This window comes from Pygoscelis adeliae, unplaced genomic scaffold (assembly GCF_000699105.1).
Source record: "Pygoscelis adeliae isolate BGI_AS28 unplaced genomic scaffold, ASM69910v1 Scaffold504, whole genome shotgun sequence".
Lineage (NCBI taxonomy): Eukaryota > Metazoa > Chordata > Aves > Sphenisciformes > Spheniscidae > Pygoscelis > Pygoscelis adeliae.
The window spans coordinates 116,989-133,869 of NW_008824555.1; the positions used below are offsets into that span (position 1 = coordinate 116,989).

Genomic DNA, 16,881 nt, shown 5'->3' on the forward strand with positions numbered 1-16,881 from the left:
TGGTGGATGAAAAGCTGGACATGAGCCAGCAATGTGCGCTCGCAGCCCAGAAGGCCAATTGTATCCTGGGCTGCATCAAAAGCAGCGTGGCCAGCAGGGCGAGGGAGGTGATTCTGCCCCTCTACTCTGCTCTGGTGAGACCCCACCTGTGTTGGAGCGGGTCCAGAAGAGGGCCACAAAAATGATCAGGGGGATGGAACAGCTCTGCTATGAAGAAAGGCTGAGAGAGTTGGGGTTGTTCAGCCTGGAGAAGAGAAGGCTTCGGGGAGACCTTACTGCAGCCCATCAGTACTTAAAGGGGGCTTATAAAAAAGATGACGGCAACCTTTTCGGCAGGGCCCGTTGTGACAGGACAAGGGGGAACAGCTTTAAACTAAAGGGGGGTGGATTTAGACCAGATACAAGGAAGAAATTTTTTACGCTGAGGGTGGTGAAGCACTGGCACAGGTTGCCCAGAGAGGTGGTGGATGCCCCATCCCTGGAAACATTCCAGGTCAGGTTGGACGGGGCCCTGAGCAACCTGATCTAGTTGAAGCTGTCCCTGCCCACGGCAGGGGGGTTGGACTAGATGACCTTTAGAGGTCCCTTCCAACCCAAACTGATCTATGATTCTATGATTTTCTCAGTGAAGAAAAAGAAGCACCAGTTTGCCTCGTGGCGGCGAAAACGCTTATTGTACCAATATTGCAGGAGTCTGGAAAAAAAAATGTGAGAAGGAGGGGCCTTGTGGTCTGCCAAATGAAATGGTCCAGGGACAGAACGAGTGAAAGATGGAGAGGTTTGGCTCACGTCAGAGATCTGGTTCCGCGCGGTCCCTGTAAACACTGTGCCGGTACAACTGAGGGCAGCACAATGAAGTGCAGGATTAAGACTAAGCAGCTGGTGGTGAGAGAACAGTGGCAGTGGGATGCCTATGCCTGTTGCCTTTGTCTCAGTTTTCCACACTGCAAAATGAAAGTTCACGCACCAGCAGGCCCCGAAGGACTCAGAGAGCTCGCCTGCTCATGAACAAAAGCTGGATCTCCAAAGCACAAAGAGCGTGACGAGCAAATGAGACCATTCCCCATATAAGGCAGTAGTTCGCGGCCTGTCATCATACCCATTCTAAATTCTCATTTTTGGGGTTTTAACTGTAAAAACTTGCCTTGCCCTGGGCAGAAGTTCAATTTGGAAAGCTTCCATGCTGGAACAGCTTTACTTTCCTTGTCTTTTGAAGAAATTCAGAGGAAAAAATTATTTAGCTGTGATGTCCAAGGTCAAAAGAGCATTTTCCAGCGGCAGATTCCGAGAAAGTCCTGGCCTCACTTACGCTAGGCTGGAGTAGCAGTTAATGTGTGTGACTGCTCCTGAGAAAGCCCATTGCAGGGCTTGTTCTTTGTCAGGGTCTGAGGTCTCCATAGCCATTGTGCTTCCAGAGCCTGGATTCAAGGATGAGGTTGTGGAGAGGCTGAAGTATTGTGTGGTTTAACTATTCTCTGTTTCTCAAGGATGATGGAAGTTTTGGGATAGCATGCTATTAAAGCAGCCCTGAGGCTGCTCTGATATACACTGGGATGAGCAGAGGATAAAGCAGGGCCCTGGATGGCGTCAGAATGCACCGGTAAACCATAATTGAACACTTGAGGAGGATACATATTTTATAGAGATATATTTCTTTAAAGAGGTATGTAGATATCGTAATTAATGATGACATACATTGTTGAGGCAGTCATTAACCTTGAACATTAATCTCCGACTCCTGTCAGACACATTATTGGGTTCAACTGATCTTAGATTTGATCCAGACAAGCAGTTCCTACACTAGTTGGCACAAGAGCTGAGTCCCTCTTGCTATGAAATCTTAAACTACGTGGAGAAACTTGGAGTGGTTTTGCGGGATTCTTAAATACAAAAGTTGTGCACTAACTAGATCAATTAACTTCTTTTCAGTTCAGCTTCCTAAAGCTGAAACAATTGTGAGTCCAGCTCAAGAGCAGAGGATATGCCCGTGCTGTTTGTCTATGTCCAGCCTGAAATACAGTAACTGCGTGTAGTGAGGCTTTAACCCTGGAATAGCAGTGCATGATCCAAAGCAGAGAAGCGGGGGTGAAATCCTCTGGAAAGCATATGCCCGTGTTATGCTTGTCTGCAGTTTGTGCTATCACACCTGTACTTTAATATGGAGACTAAAATAGAAAGTGAAGTTGTTTTAACTATGACATCTGGAAAGCCAGAAACAGCAAAATAAACAGGGAAAAAGTTGCAGACTAAAGGGACTGTCGGTAAAACGGCTACCGGGTAGCTGGAGTTTAGGCAAAGGGGCAGAAGTCACGGAAAGTTCTCTGGGAAACAAACGCAACAGGAAACAATACCGTTACAGAAGCGCACGCACCGGCTACTACCGCGCCCGTAAAGCTTTCAGAGGGCTATTTCTCATTTACTGACAGCAGAGAGGCATAAAGGTTTTTTAACCTTGGCTCTGCTGAATTACAGTCATTTTGGAAAAATACGTATGAGAAGTGCATTAGGTGACATCCAAAGCAAACAAACTTCATTGTTGGCCCATGGAAAAAAGGATGAGTTTGATGTTAAAGCATCAGGACTGAGCAATGCAAGACCTGGGTTTCTGTCTCGTTCTTTGGTAGGGTACTCTGGTTTTGGGTACAAAACCTGAGGCTTTCAAAAACAGCACATTCCTTATGAGGTTGTATCTGCTCCAGCTGTTCAACTTTGCCGACATTCAAAATCTGATTTGATTTATATGACTTTCAGTTCCACAGTCAGCTCTTGTTTCTGGAACGTAGAGGTGAGGTGCTCTCATTCTGTTTTGCATTGAATTTGTGTTTGTGCTAGGGCTTCTTTGGGTCTACCACAGCAAAGAATGCTGTAGGGCTACCAGTGTGCTTAAAATTACATACGTTATCTATTCCTATGTTAGGCCAAGGCTAAATGCTTTTTTATAAATGAGAAAAGAAGAGTGCAAGAAAGCATCAATCTAGCAAAATTTACTGAAAGCACCGGCTGCTTTTTGGTAGCATCGTAATTTTTAGGTGGGCTTCAAGCTGCCCGTACAGAATATAACATCTGCAAGTTTGCAGTTGCTATGAATAAACTGTGGGTGAAACTGTGAGCATGTCTCATCCTTCGGTTACCCAGAGACGTTTATGGCTATCTGTATGACTCACTACTTAATTAGTGTTTGCATTACCAAAGCACCCAGAGGTCTCAGTCAAGCGTGGGACCCCATCGCGTTAAGAACTGTACGTATACAGAGAGACAGTCATTGCCTCAGAGGAGTCACAACATAAACACACTTGACAGAGTAAGGACTGGAGGGAAACAAAAGCTTAGAGAGGGGGTGGCCGTCACACAGCAGAGCAGTGTGGGGACTAAACCCCTTATCCTCTTGTCTCTCTGTCCCGTTATCTGCAAACTAAATCACACTGCATCTCTCTGTACTTGCAAAAGAACCAAAAAAACAAACAAAAAAAAGAAGGCAAAAGAAGGCAACTGGTATTGTACAAAACTGTGCTCAAATAAGTAAAAGCAATGCTCCCAAATAAATGCTTAAAAAACTGTCTTATTAAGGAAAACAAGACAGAATTAGGAAGACCCTTGATGTGACTTGAGTAAACAAACATCGCTGTTCAGGGAAGTGTCCTTGATTTTGATCTTCATCAGAACAAGACTACCAAGGTATTCCATCTCAATTAGTTTGCTCTCTTTCTTCATGAGCTGAGTGTCTCAGGTCCCAGGCCATGATCACCGACATGTCAGCCTTACTCTTATCAGCACCCTGGCCTCTCTGCAGCTTAGAGCCCAGAGTCCAAAACTATTCCCTACTCTTTTATAACTCCCATCGAGTTACGTAGAAAAGCAGAATCTCTGGAGGGAGCTGGAGCAGATATGTGTAATTAACCATTTTATATCAGAGATTATAGCAAAGACTCAAAATGTTTGAGAGGTGCTGAACTTCAAACACTGTTTTTTGAAGACCAGAGACTTCACTGCCCCAAGTCCTCCCACCGTATGAGAAGCAAGGTCTGGTCATGGAAGCACAGAAGGCAAGGCTAAAAATCTAGGGCCATCGCTTCTAGGATAACTCCTTCCTTCTTCAATGAACTTCAGGTTGACAGATGCTATCCCAGTTTTGCATGATGTACTTCAGTTGCCAGTATCTGGCAACATCCATATATTCCTCATGGTAGCCTCCTGGGCACAGTAAGCTCTGGAGTGAATACACGATACAGGCTGTTTCCAAAAGGTTCAGCCTAAAGGCCGCTCTAGTCACAATCCTTAATACACCAGGCACAAAGACGGGTTCAAAATCAGTCCCTTGCACCATAAAGAAGCAGGTTCACTTAACTGGAGATGCAGAATAGCGTCTGACTGAAAAAATAAAAAAGGCGGCATAAACTTGAGCAGAGAACATGCTTTATTGAGAAGTAGATACAAGAATAGCACATTCTACCACATCATGGGAACGGGGTTTAGCTTCTGCACAAGAATGGCCTTCTTCCCTACTCCACAAGAGATCTACTTTGTTGGATAGTTTCATGAGTATCTGAAGTTAGTTACAATACAGGAGCAAAGGGCATGAGACAGCAAAATTCAGTAATGCCCACAAGGTATACACCATGTACTGATGACCTTTTTTCTTTTGCTTTTTTTAAGGAGGCAGAGGAAGACAGACAACCATCAGAAGAGCAATAGAGAACTTTTCCACATTAGGATGGGTCAGTGGTTAACAGGAAATGGCTCCTACCTACTGGTACACTGCAAGTGTTTCATTTCAGACACCATTCAGTATGGAAGCATTGGAAGGTTTAAATGAAATCAGCACTATATGATGCTGCCATCGCCTACCCCAAGATTGTCCCCCCTTTTAATCACACTGGAGCCATACAGGAAACTTGTGGCACAAGGACAGTGGTTATACTTGAAAGCCATTGTACGATAGTTTCTTCCGGTGGTGCTGATGGCAGAGAGGAAGTAAAAGCTTTTCTGTTTTACAAAGACAAACAAGAATGCACTGTCAGAGAAGCAAACCATCCACACAGCTAACTGGAGCTGCCACTGATGCACAGAACGTACACTGTAGGCAATCCAACAACTGACGATACTTGCATTGTGGAGTTTCTGTGGCTGTTTGGACAAGGCTAGCAGAAGTCTGTCTGAAGTTTTTATTTCTTCAGTCTAGAGGAAAAAAAATCCTCTCCAATACAAAGAGACCTACAATTCAAGGAAGACTGCTCTGGGAAAAATACCTCCAGTGAAATACACTGAACAGGCTGTTTCTGTGTAAAGGAACGCACCAATTCAAGAGATAAACAGGAAAAAACAGTAATTTATAATCAAAGAGGTCTCTCCAGCAGACGTGGTACTGTAGTAGCTCCAGAAGCGTACACCAAGAGCAACTCTATGAAACATCTCAGATCATGATGTTCTCACACACTTAGCCTTGACCCCTCCAGGGTAACGCTAACAATCACCCCGCTCAGTTACAAGATATGCGAGCTTCTGACTGTACAATATTAGCTATGTGAAGACCTGCTATATTAAAAAAGGTGGCATGTTATCTTACTAAAACTATCTGATACACGGAATGGAACAGTCCATCAGACAGGACTAGTTAAAAATGCTGGAGTCAGTGTAACTGCAGCTTGTTGGAAAACCAGACTTTCCCCAAACAAGCATTATTAGACCTTGTTCAAAAGCCACAGAACTTATCTCCATTACTTAGAACGCAAGGAACCTGAAGGAAGAAACAACCAGATTATAGGACACAACACAACCTCATCGGAATAAGAACATGAGGGTAAGACCAGTGACTGGACAGGTACAGTACCAGATATCAGAACTCCTTGGGCCAGTGCTGCTAGGAGCTTCGTTTGGGTCCTATACAGATCCAATCCTTGCAACCTCATTGAGGCCGAAACATAAAGTTCCTCAGAACTAGCGTCTGTGGTGTGCACAAAAGATCTGGGCCAGAACAGTACCAAGGGGAACTGATCTTTCGGGGGGGTACTGTACCAGCCAATCACAACAGCAACAGATACAACAGAGATCCCTAGGGTACTTCCTACTGCTGGGGTTCACTGGCTTCAGGAGTGATAGACAGTTAAGTTCCCTTAGGAGGGGTCCATTTCAAACAGCTGGGATCCATTATCTTATTGCTGTTGGATCTTTTTGCCTCTTTGGCTATCCATTCATCAATCAGATCCTAAGGAAAAGAGCATGAAAGGGCAGGTTAAAACAAATGATCCACAACAGAGAATTATCCATGGTACACCACCACACATCTAAGTCCACAAGTCTGAAGATGACTAGCCTACTAACTGCTTAGCGGGACAAAAATAACACTTCCTCCACAGTGCTTTCTAGAAGCTCTTCCAATCACACTGATAAGGCTACTTCAAGCTACAGAGTGAAGTCTCAGGGAGGGGAAAACAAAAGAGAGAACCTGTCACATTTGGGGATTTATAAACCACTTGTCTTATAGCTAATGAGGGTACAAACAGGACTCGTTCAGGATTCTATTAATTCAGTTCACTTCTATGTCATCCATTTGCCCAATAAAGGGCAGGCATGATGAGGAGCATGATGGGAATGTTCATCCATCGCTCCCCTAAAAAGCCGCTTACAATGAGCAACGTTATTCCACACGTCAGAAAAGGAAGGTCAATACTGCTTTCTGCACTACTGAAGAATCAGGTTGGATGCCCATGTCGTATTTTATCAGTTACTGCATTTGAAAAATTACAGTGCTCCCCCGCTAGAATGAAAAGGCTGGAAAACCCAGCACGATGCAAAGGAAATACTGATTTCGGCGAGTTCAGATGAATCTAACAGCTAAATATAAGGAAACAAAAATGCAGAAATAGCCATCACAAATCTTACCTGTCTTTTTAGGACCAGGTGTTTTCCCTTCCAGTACTTGAGCATCTGAAGCGCCTGCAACGTGCTAACAATGTCGACAGGGTTTACTGCGGTCTCCTGGCTGATTTCTGCAAACCAGTATCAGTCGATGTTAGAGTAGAAACAAATTCCTCCTCAGTAGCCTATAATTGTTAGTTTTCAACTACAACTTTTATGCAACTCCTTTTGAAGTGATGTACACGAAATGCCTTGCAGATATTAAAGAAGGCACATGCAGTACTACTGTTGCTGCATGACTTGCACCCTTTCACCACCCCGGTTATCTGCAGCACTGCTATACCACTTGCCTTTGCTCATTTCACTCTTGAGGGCTGATCGATTGCAAATAGCTTGAAGAACCACAGGCTATAGATGCAAGCCATGCAGAGCTGTACAGAAACAGCCCAGCTCACCCAAAAACTGAAAGCCAGCCTAGACACCACAATGATTTAGCCATACTAATTTTAGGATCCAAGTTAATAAGGTGTAATCCTCTGAAAGAAGACGTAGCCGCTTCTTCAGCGCTACCTTGACATCTCTATGAAATGCTGCACACTCCTAGGTGCCATAAACATAAAAATGCTATTAAAAGAAGTCCAAATAGCCTTAGTATTTTTCCAAAATATTTGAAAGCCTCTCAGTAGAGCCATTTTTCGTTTTAAAATCAACATTCTAATCTACAGATGGATAAAGTTCTTTGCTGAATGTTTTTAGAAAAAAAGATGTATTTTTCAAAAGCAGCAGCCAGTACCTACTTTCAAAACTCTGCAAGCTGGCTTATACTTAATGGTGGCAGGCCTGGAAAGGAGCCATACCCAACTGTAGGAATATTCCACTAACTGTGCTGCTACACAAACACTTATATGAATGAGTCAAGCATGACTTGCCTCATATTTGAGGAAAATGAGTGTATGAGATGCATAGGTATGTTCCTGAACCAATTCACTACAAGCTTATTTAGCTTGAAAACATACCTTTTATAGAGATCTCTTTTCCTTGGAAATTATGCAGGTAACGAAGGAGAACTTCCTTCCAGTAACTACGGTAGCTGATGAGACCTAAATCAGACAGAGGGCGTTCCGGAGAGCCAACTTTTTCTTCTACTTTAGAAAGCAAATAGCCTGTAAAAGGAAAGAAAAGCTATTTATCCTTCCTAAGCTACTCTCTCCTGACTGTCACCCTCTTTAGCACATGCAGAAATCAGCTATAACAAAAACTGCTCCTCCACCACCATAGGTATGTTAGATTTCTTGATGAAATTGTCATGTTGGACAAAATATGTTTCCAGGATTTCTCTCTCTCTCTACTTACTGAAGTCAATGAGCATTTTGCCGTAACCTTGCCTCATATATTGAGGCATTGTCAGGATACAAGAAACATTGTAGTTGAGAAAAGAATTCTTCTCCTAAAAGCAAGAACAGAGAGGTTTTAGATTAACAGGTCTAGATCTGTACAAACAATGGGTATATCATAATCCCAACAGACCAAACAAGCCTGTGCAACTGATACAATACAAGGTGAAAGAAGCAACAGTAGAAAAACCTGCCTAACAACAAGCGACATGATCATCCTTCAGCTACCAACCTGGCTTAGTGTCTTACTTTATTAGCCATTAAATTGGGTGTTTGGTGCACAATTTTAAGCCGAGGATGGCTGGCCATGGAGCTGTACCTGAGAAGGAGCCAGTAACACTCACTACCACCCCTGTCATCTACCAGGTCTACATGCGACAAGAAACCGACATAAGAGCCGCATTACACATAGCGTATATTGAAATGTTCAAAGAAGAGACTCAGACACACTTATCCTCAGATCAATGCAGATTTTTTCTTTAGAGCATTTTTTTTTTTTTTAGATATTTATTCGGTTTTGACTCAGGTGATTTAAGGAATAGGGTTTCCTGCACTTTATTTGGGACAGTGTTTTCCTATGTATAGAATCTCACTGACTGGAATATCTAAACTGATAACTGCATTGCATGATATCACCATGTCTGGAAGGGTAATCACTTTTTCTGTACTGAAGTAAGAACAACCAGGAAATGTATTTCACCAATGTGCAGCAGAGGTTAAACAAACAGATTGGTTATTTTTTAAGTAGGCAACATGTCTGACCAAACAGTTGAGAAAACTGGCTCCTACTCTAAGCTTGGCCAGTGACTTACTTGTGGGATCTGCTTAAGTTACTTGAGTTATGTTTCATCTTCTCCACCTAAGAGTTTTTATTCCTTCAAGTATTTTATTAAAAAAAAAAATAATCATGGTCACTAATACTTACTTTAATGTATTTTTCTCTACATTTCTTTACATTTTCTTTATCATTACTTTTGCCTACATTTAAGACACCACTATGCTTCCTAGCAACAATAGTTCATTTGAGCTGATTTGGGTTTTGCTAGTGATGAGGAAAGATGCTACAGCAAAGCACCTGCAGTCCCTGCAGCAAACAGTAAGAACGATTCATGCAGATCAAATTTGGAACTTTATCTACTCCTAAAAGCAACAAATTCTGAGACTGCAAGAACTCGGGAGGGGAGATTCAGTACTGATAATCAGTGTCCTAAATCTCATTCTAGTGAGGTAGTAATGCATACATATGTATTTTCAACTAACCTTGGAGAAATATCCTATCAGGTGACAGCCAGTGTTGTCAGCTTCTGTCATGACATAGAAGAGGAAGGGTTCAACATCGTAATACAGTGTTTTATGGTCCAAGAAAAGTTTTGCCAGCAGACACAGGTTTTGACAGTAGATCTAGAAGGAGAATAGGATACACCTATTTATTACAGTGGAACATCCCAAGAGTGGACAAAAAGAGGCATACATGGGAAAGGACAAAAAAATTCTGAATCACGTGAGAAATGACGTACAGTCTTTCAAACAGAGCAGCTGGGCCAGGAAACAATTCCATTTGTGATGAAACTTGATAAGCCTAGCTTCCTAAGGGTGGGAATTGACCTTTGTGATATCGATCTCTGAATGCCCAGAACATCACATCCTCAGTGAAGGGAAGCAGAAGGTTGGATCTCTGCTTGCTTGCACTGTATTGTATTAATCCCGTGCTTCAAGGTTATCTCTTCTAACTAGAAAAGACTCCTCCCAACTTCCGGCAATGCAGAATTTAGCTTTTGGAATTGTTTCTTTGTTCTTTCCTCTGAAGCCTTCAAGACCGGACACAACTAGAGACAGGGCACAAGCATGGTGCTACTACCTAGCACTGAATCTGCAGTTGCAGATTCATGTTCCACCCTTCAATTCAGGGTTAAGGAGGTCACCCTCAGTAACATTAGGCTGCTTCCCACTCTAACCCAAATTTGACTGAGTATTCACAGTGAATGGGAGATGGGCAGTAGCAATCTACTGAGGCCAAGCACAGAAATCTCCCCACTAACTTTCAGAAAGGGATCTTGACACACATCTCCAAGCACAGTATGAAGAAACAGATGGAACTGCTGGAGCACAACAGGGCTGAGGAATAACCACAAAGAAAACGCAGACAAAACTACTGCCAGAATTGCAAGAATGGACAGGTCAGACTCTAGTAGCCTTTCTGCAATTAGAAGGGCCGTTTGCATCCTGTTTCTCTCCAGGAAAAGCAGTGCCCGGCACATTTGAAAGACAGACTCCGCACTCAAGACTGGCCTAATGACCGCAGTTAGTTACCTTGTTCTTTTTCCCATCCACTTCAAACACTGAAATGGAGCCTTTGCGGTAGATTTCATCACCCGGTGGATGTTTCCAAACACATTTTGCCTATGACAGGAAAACAAAGTTAGGGTGACACTACTGTTTTAAGGGCAGAAAAGGTTACAACAGCTACTGGATATACCAGGAAGCATGCAGCCTTCTCACCTCCTAAAGCGAGCAACTAAGCTAACAACAGTAATGTTTTAAAATGTTTACACGCTGACTTCAGATTTAAAACTTGGGAATCAGCTCTGCCCTGGCCCTTACCATGTGTCTGCGCAGTATTGTCTGGCTCTTCATATATTTGAGACAGAATTCACACATGTAGAGACGTCCCAGACGTGCATACTCCTCTGGGTAGGGAGAATGATACCAGGTATCCAGCTCATAACGGCCAAAAGCAATTGTTTTAATCATATTGCTGCCTTCTGTGATCTGGCCCTGGAGCCGTAACTTTTCCTATGAATGAAAAAAAAGGGATGATTATTTTGAAAAAAAAAAAATTAAAAAAAAATTAAAAAGTAGGTAAAACAGAAGAGGGCCCTATTTATTTCCCTTGGAGAAATAACTTACTTCAAGTCTTCTAAATTCATCTTTCAGTGTGACCACGTCTAATGACCCCTCCCACAGACCTCTCCTAAATCAACTCAGTCTGAGCCCTGTCCCCCAGCAGGACAGCTACTGACTGTTCCTTTCATCAGGAAATGTATTGTGAATCAGCGCTTAGCAGCATACTAACGCTAGGATCATACCCTTTCTGTAATGAAAGCAATATAAGCTCATTGCCACTTCATGCTTCTTTCTTAATCTGTAGGGAGAGGGTACAGCCTAATGTTCTGCCTTAGATATCCCAGATGCAGTTGTCACTGGTAAGCATCTCTGGAGATGGAAGGTAGCTTTGGAAAGCACCTACAGAGCCTCAGCAATACAAGGTTTTGAACTCCATTCCACAGTCACCGGCTACTGTCAAGATGGCTTTTGTCTTTTGTTATCATCACTCCTCAGCCATTCTTTCAGCAGGTGAAGCTGTCCATTCTTTTACTGAAAACAAACACCTATTAAATAAGACTGTTACTAATTATTCCTCTTGCAGGCACTGCAGCGTTCATGCCTGCAAATGCTTAGCGCTCCAGCTGTACTTTCAGCAAACCCTCCGAATGACTCGCACTTAAATGTTATCCCTAGCGTAACGCTGCTGACTTGGCTGGGCTGTTAGTGCTCTTCTTACAAACTCTGATTCAACCCACACAAGTACAACAAAACCCAGAATGCATTCACATTTCTAACAAAGACATTTGCTATGAGATATATTAGGAGTTAGAAGTCTCACCAGGTCCTCAGATGCCCGTGCTTGCGCTCTTCGGAAAAGCTCAAGGTCATACTCGCTCGTCAGGTTTTCAAGTAGAGGTTCCCTAGTATTGCCATAGGTTTGTCTGTGCTCCTAGAACAATAAAATAATAGGAGGTTTCGCTGCCTTGCTGCTACTAAGCTGTTGGATCTTGCAGCTTTTTTAGCTGAGAATGTTGCAGGATGACTGGTAAAGCCAAACTCCCGCTTAGTGGTCTCATTCCAGACAGGAGGGAATGAAAGAATAAAATTACTGCTTTTACCATGTATTTTTCTTTTTGCTCCTTGCTTAGTCCCGAGTTCCTCTTCTTCCTGAGCTCAGCTACTTTCTCTTTGTATCGCAGCTGTCTCTCTGTTGGTGCCTGAAAGAAACCAGAGGTGGAAACCTTCACTAGGCTTCATCCACCTCAAACATTTTCCTTCACCTTCCCACTCTAAAGGACTTCTGTCCTGGCTTTCGTTTGATGACGTTCGCTGCCTCTGAACCAAATCCGGTGCTAATAGGAGGGCGCTGCAGGTACAACACAGGTATGTAAAATAGGAAATTTTGCTTCCTACCGCAGCTTGCCTTTGCCAATGTACCTCAGTCCCACAAGACAGGGTGCACTCCTGATGCACTGCTCAATCATGTGGACAAGCTCAGAGCTGACTCATTAAGTCATCTTGACTCAAGTCCAAGACTCATGAACTGAAAAATGTAATTCCCCTGTTTTTATTCTTTTCTATTTAGTCAGAGTAAAATTGTAGTTTACAGTTCTGCAGGAATTCTCTTGTCCTACACATCAAAGCACACAGAAAAGATCATCCTGAGAACAGCTCCAGCCTCTGTTGTAGTATTACTGACCAATGCCACCTCTCTGCTCTCACTAGCTGCTCCAGTCTCTCGTTTAAGGGATACAATGAATTGCCCTTGCTGAAATAAATTGGAGATGACAAATGGGGAGCATCAGGACTCAGTACAATAGCTTATCCGAGAAGTGTTGAAGGGAGATCAAGTTAAAATCACTGTTGCTGGAAACCACAAGCTGAGGTTTTTCCACTTTTGACTGAGCAGCCACTCCACTATGTGCAGATTGCCTACCTGGTGTCTGGTGGCATGCCTGTTGTTGTCATCCTGCCGATGGGCCAGCATTCTCTCCTCAATCTGCTTATCCCGGCTCTGTGCTCGCACCTAGAAGCCAAAACTCATCTGTCAATGCTACAGCAAACTACTGTCAAAGCCTTAATCTTTCCATTTCTCGCTTAGGTGAATTTTCTGAACTGTAATTCACAGATGATTTGACACACAAATGCTGCTGTCTTACAGCTAAAGACATCAGCTGAAACATGTTAACTCTATTTTCTGTTCACAAATGACAGGTCTTGGCATTTTGTTCCAAAAAAACATAAGGAAGATAAAACAGAAGACTCATTTACTTTGCACTCATCTGCTGAGAGATTATGATATAGTGGGCATCCTGATATGGAGAAGTGTCGCTCATGTTTTCCAGTTAGGTGTCCTGCAAAGGATCAGAAAAAAAAATAACAAACACTTTTAACATATGATCATAAAGAGATTTAAGAAGTATCCTAGATGGGCAGATACCTCATATGAGCTTCTCAAGGAGCATGCTCAGTTTATTACCAGTGTGACAGAAGGAGCACACTTCACGGTTCATGGCACAAGCTTTAAGAACAAAGAAGGAAAATCTTTTTCATGCTAACTCAAAAGCTGCACTCCATGCAAGCAGCCAGGTCTATTAGAGGTCTGCAATAATTTGCTTCTGAAAACCTGCTTCTGGCAGAGACCAGTACCCTACCTGCAAGACTCTGCAATTTCCTCCCACACCTGCGCTCGTATCCTAACTTGTTCTTTACCCTATCATCCCCCAAACACTCCTAGCCAGAAAACACCTCCAGGAAGAATATACCTGTAGATATGCTTCATATCCCTTCTCTATACTCACTTCTCAGTAATACTTCCTAATTAAGCGCATGTTGTTAGGATATATAACTCAGCTGAGCGGGACTTTGAATATCGCAGCAGGAAGGCAAAAACCAGCAGATTAATCCCGGAGCTGAAATTACCTAAAGAGTTACAACCAGGAGTGGGACATTTCATGTTGAAATTGTAGCTTTCATGGAAGCGGCGGCGCTTAGGTCGGTGAGACAGGTCACTTCCAGAATCCTTCATGGACATGTCCTTGGCAATGCTCTCATCGTGGGATACATTTGGACTGGAGATATCAATATCAGACTCTGATGAAGGGGCATTCCCAGTGGGGGTACGAGGTGGAGACTCATCGTGATCCGCTGCATTTTTAGTGTCTGAATAAGGATCAAGATGTTACAAATTTGCCTGAAAGAGAGCTTTCAAAAAAATATGTACAGCAACTCCAGACAGCTGACTCAAACCTCTATCCTCAGGATATTATACTGTGCCCTCAGAGAATGGAGTCACATACTTTTTTCCAAGAGCATTTTGCCAACTTTCAACACCTCACCGCACCCCACGTACCTCTATCAGAAAAGTCAACCACTTGCTCAGTCTCTGACCCAGATGAGCGAGTCTGCCGGAGCGGGTATTTCTTTGGAGTCACAGGAGTAGGCTGCTGTTGGCTGCGGGTTACCCTCCTCGTAGAATAGACAGGCTCTTCTGCTCCAAACGACGGCGGATTACGAACTGGGCTGGAATCTAATTCCATAGAAACACCATAATTACACCCACAATAACCACTGTAAGTCAGAGACTTGCCTCACACGTGCTCTGCAGTCTGCAATACCAACATCTGATAGCTGGGTATCACCACAGAGTTCTGTCCTGCCGCTCACCGCTGCATGTCATCACAAAGATATGCTCTGTTCTTCTAAGCTTAAATCTTTTGACACTTTTACCAACACTGAGGAATCTGGAATTAGATCAGCTTTCTCTGGACTTAATTGCTTAATTAACCAGTAATTACAAACCAGCTCCCATTTGGAAACCGTTAGTTTAGATAAGAACTATCAGTGTTTAGACAACCCTTGGGAATAGCGAGACTGCTTCTGATGTGGAGCTATATTTGGGACCCTGTGTGTGGTTTTGTGATCCTATAGTGCTCATAAGACTATAAAACAATTATTTTGCATGAAAATAATGCTTTCGTAACCTAGGAATACCACAGGCATCCCACACACATCCAAACCACCTTTCCTCTTGTTTTTAAGGCCTAATTATCAGATGATCTTGCATGTATATTTCTTACCTGCAATAAAATTTGTTGCAAAACAGATTCTTTATCAAAGTGTACACATGGAGCAATGGAAAGAAGTTATTATCTACTGTCATTTCCTCCCCTTGATGCCAGATGGCAGCTTATTAACAGCCAAGAAATGACTACACTAACACTGAAAATGAGGAGGTGGACGCATTCAATGTTTCCTCTTACAATCTGGATGCCAAAGCAGAAGCATACAAAATAACTGGCAATATGTTGATTACATTTGCTGAAGAGTAGGGTCAGTGTCAGCAAGTCATGAAAATACATCTTCCCTTGCAGTACAGAAAACCACAAACAAACAAAGAAAACAAAAACAACTTTCACCTCTAAACACGCTCTCTCTAGCTTGGCTCCAGTACCAATACAACTGTCTAGATGGAAAGCAAATTCTTAAGGTTCTCAGAAAAATTAGGCAAAGCTGGCAGCAGAATCATGGTGTTTGAGTCCTACTTCCTTGAACAAGTAGACGGCTTTACTTTCTCAAAGGAGGATGCTCAAGTTTTGGCTTCCACCACCAGTGTAATCGTTAGATTATATTACCTCATTTGTGCAACATGCACACATAAAGACTGCTTTTTGCTGTGGTACATTAATAGCCAAGGAAAAAAGTTAAATATTTTTATTTAGGTATAAACTCCACACATTTAAGTTCTAAAGGTCAGGAACATGGAATACATCAAGCCTCTTGTTGCTTAAGAGGCTGCTTTTCTTTTCCTTATTTAAGAAAATAAAGCATTTACCTTGAGAGCTTTGACTGAGCCTGGCTGAGGAACGGGTCACACGGGCGGATCGCCGTGATGTGCCATCGCTTTCAGAGCTGTCTGTATGCTCAGGATCCGTAGAGAAATCAGAGTCTTCCGTTCCATCTGAGCTACTGCCCGCATTCCTCTGCAACACCACAGACCCAGACATTAGCACAGGAGCACTTAAACTTGCATATTGTATTTACACTATTAAAAAAAAAAGAGAGAGAAAATATTTGATGCTAGGTAGATAAATTCAAGCTGACACAATGACGTATGCAAACTAATAAATGTCAAGTGTGTTACTCTGGAGAAAATATTTTAGTTTAATAAATATGCAGTGTCAGACAGTGCCTTCAATAATAAAAAGTTTCTGCAAACTGATCCGCTAAGGAAGATCACAGCGGCACCCAATTTTATTTAAAGCAAAAGGTAAATGAAGTTTTGAGGCCGGACAGGATACGCTCGGAGCTGACCGTTCTCGGTTCACCCTGCCAAGCCAGCAGCACTCCCGCACCACCTGCCTGTCCAGAACAGCAGAGGCAGCCCAGCAGAGCACAGGGCACCGCGGGAGCAGGTGGTGGAGAAAACAGAAGGGGCCCAGCAACGGCCGAACGGACTCTTCGCCACTCAGCAATTCAGGGCAGCGTCGGGGCTCCCCGGTGGAAGCAAGACAGAGAAAACGAAGGCACTCAGCGAAGAGGCTGCGGCAAAAGAGGCTGCGAACGCCGTTGTATTCACCTCGTCTGGGACCACCAGGGCGGCCCCCCGCACCACGCAGTGAACTGGGCGGCTCTCTGAAGGGAGCAGGCCTCAGGAGTTGGCGGGCAGCCACCGGGCCTCAGCAGATCCCTCCCCTGCCCGGCAGCCCTGACTGGACACGGCCGGGGGGCGGGGGCGTCGATAGGTCTAGGTCGGGGCGGCCGGCCCCGCGGAGCGCGGGTACCCCCCGAGCGGCCGCCGGCCCTG

The 16,881-nt window shown here is 43.6% G+C and overlaps 1 protein-coding gene across 1 annotated transcript; it reads right to left on the minus strand.

The window, feature by feature from the left end:
• Positions 1-4,396: 4,396 nt before the first annotated feature.
• Positions 4,397-16,081, minus strand: KAT7 (K(lysine) acetyltransferase 7). The gene is made up of 14 exons (XM_009321970.1): positions 15,910-16,081; positions 14,428-14,604; positions 13,998-14,237; positions 13,347-13,429; positions 13,012-13,101; positions 12,194-12,292; positions 11,914-12,024; positions 10,851-11,042; positions 10,560-10,649; positions 9,510-9,650; positions 8,209-8,302; positions 7,872-8,018; positions 6,880-6,986; positions 4,397-6,202 (listed from the first exon to the last, which is right to left on the minus strand). The coding sequence occupies exons 1-14, from the start codon at positions 16,079-16,081 to the stop codon at positions 6,101-6,103; spliced, it is 1,845 nt and encodes a 614-aa protein (XP_009320245.1). The 3' UTR covers positions 4,397-6,100.
• Between the last annotated feature and the right edge of the window lie 800 nt (positions 16,082-16,881).

Bases quoted from the DNA above. Each gene is read 5' to 3' on its own strand.
- KAT7 (XM_009321970.1), bottom strand. From the start codon at position 16,081: ATGTCTGGGTCTGTGGTGTTGCAGAGGAATGCGGGCAGTAGCTCAGAT. The intron at 14,605-15,909 runs GTAAATGCTTTA...CTATGGAATTAG, and splicing joins GCTCAGTCAAAGCTCTCAAG to ATTCCAGCCCAGTTCGTAAT. The intron at 6,987-7,871 runs GTATGTTTTCAA...ACTGGTTTGCAG, and splicing joins AAAAGAGATCTCTATAAAAG to AAATCAGCCAGGAGACCGCA.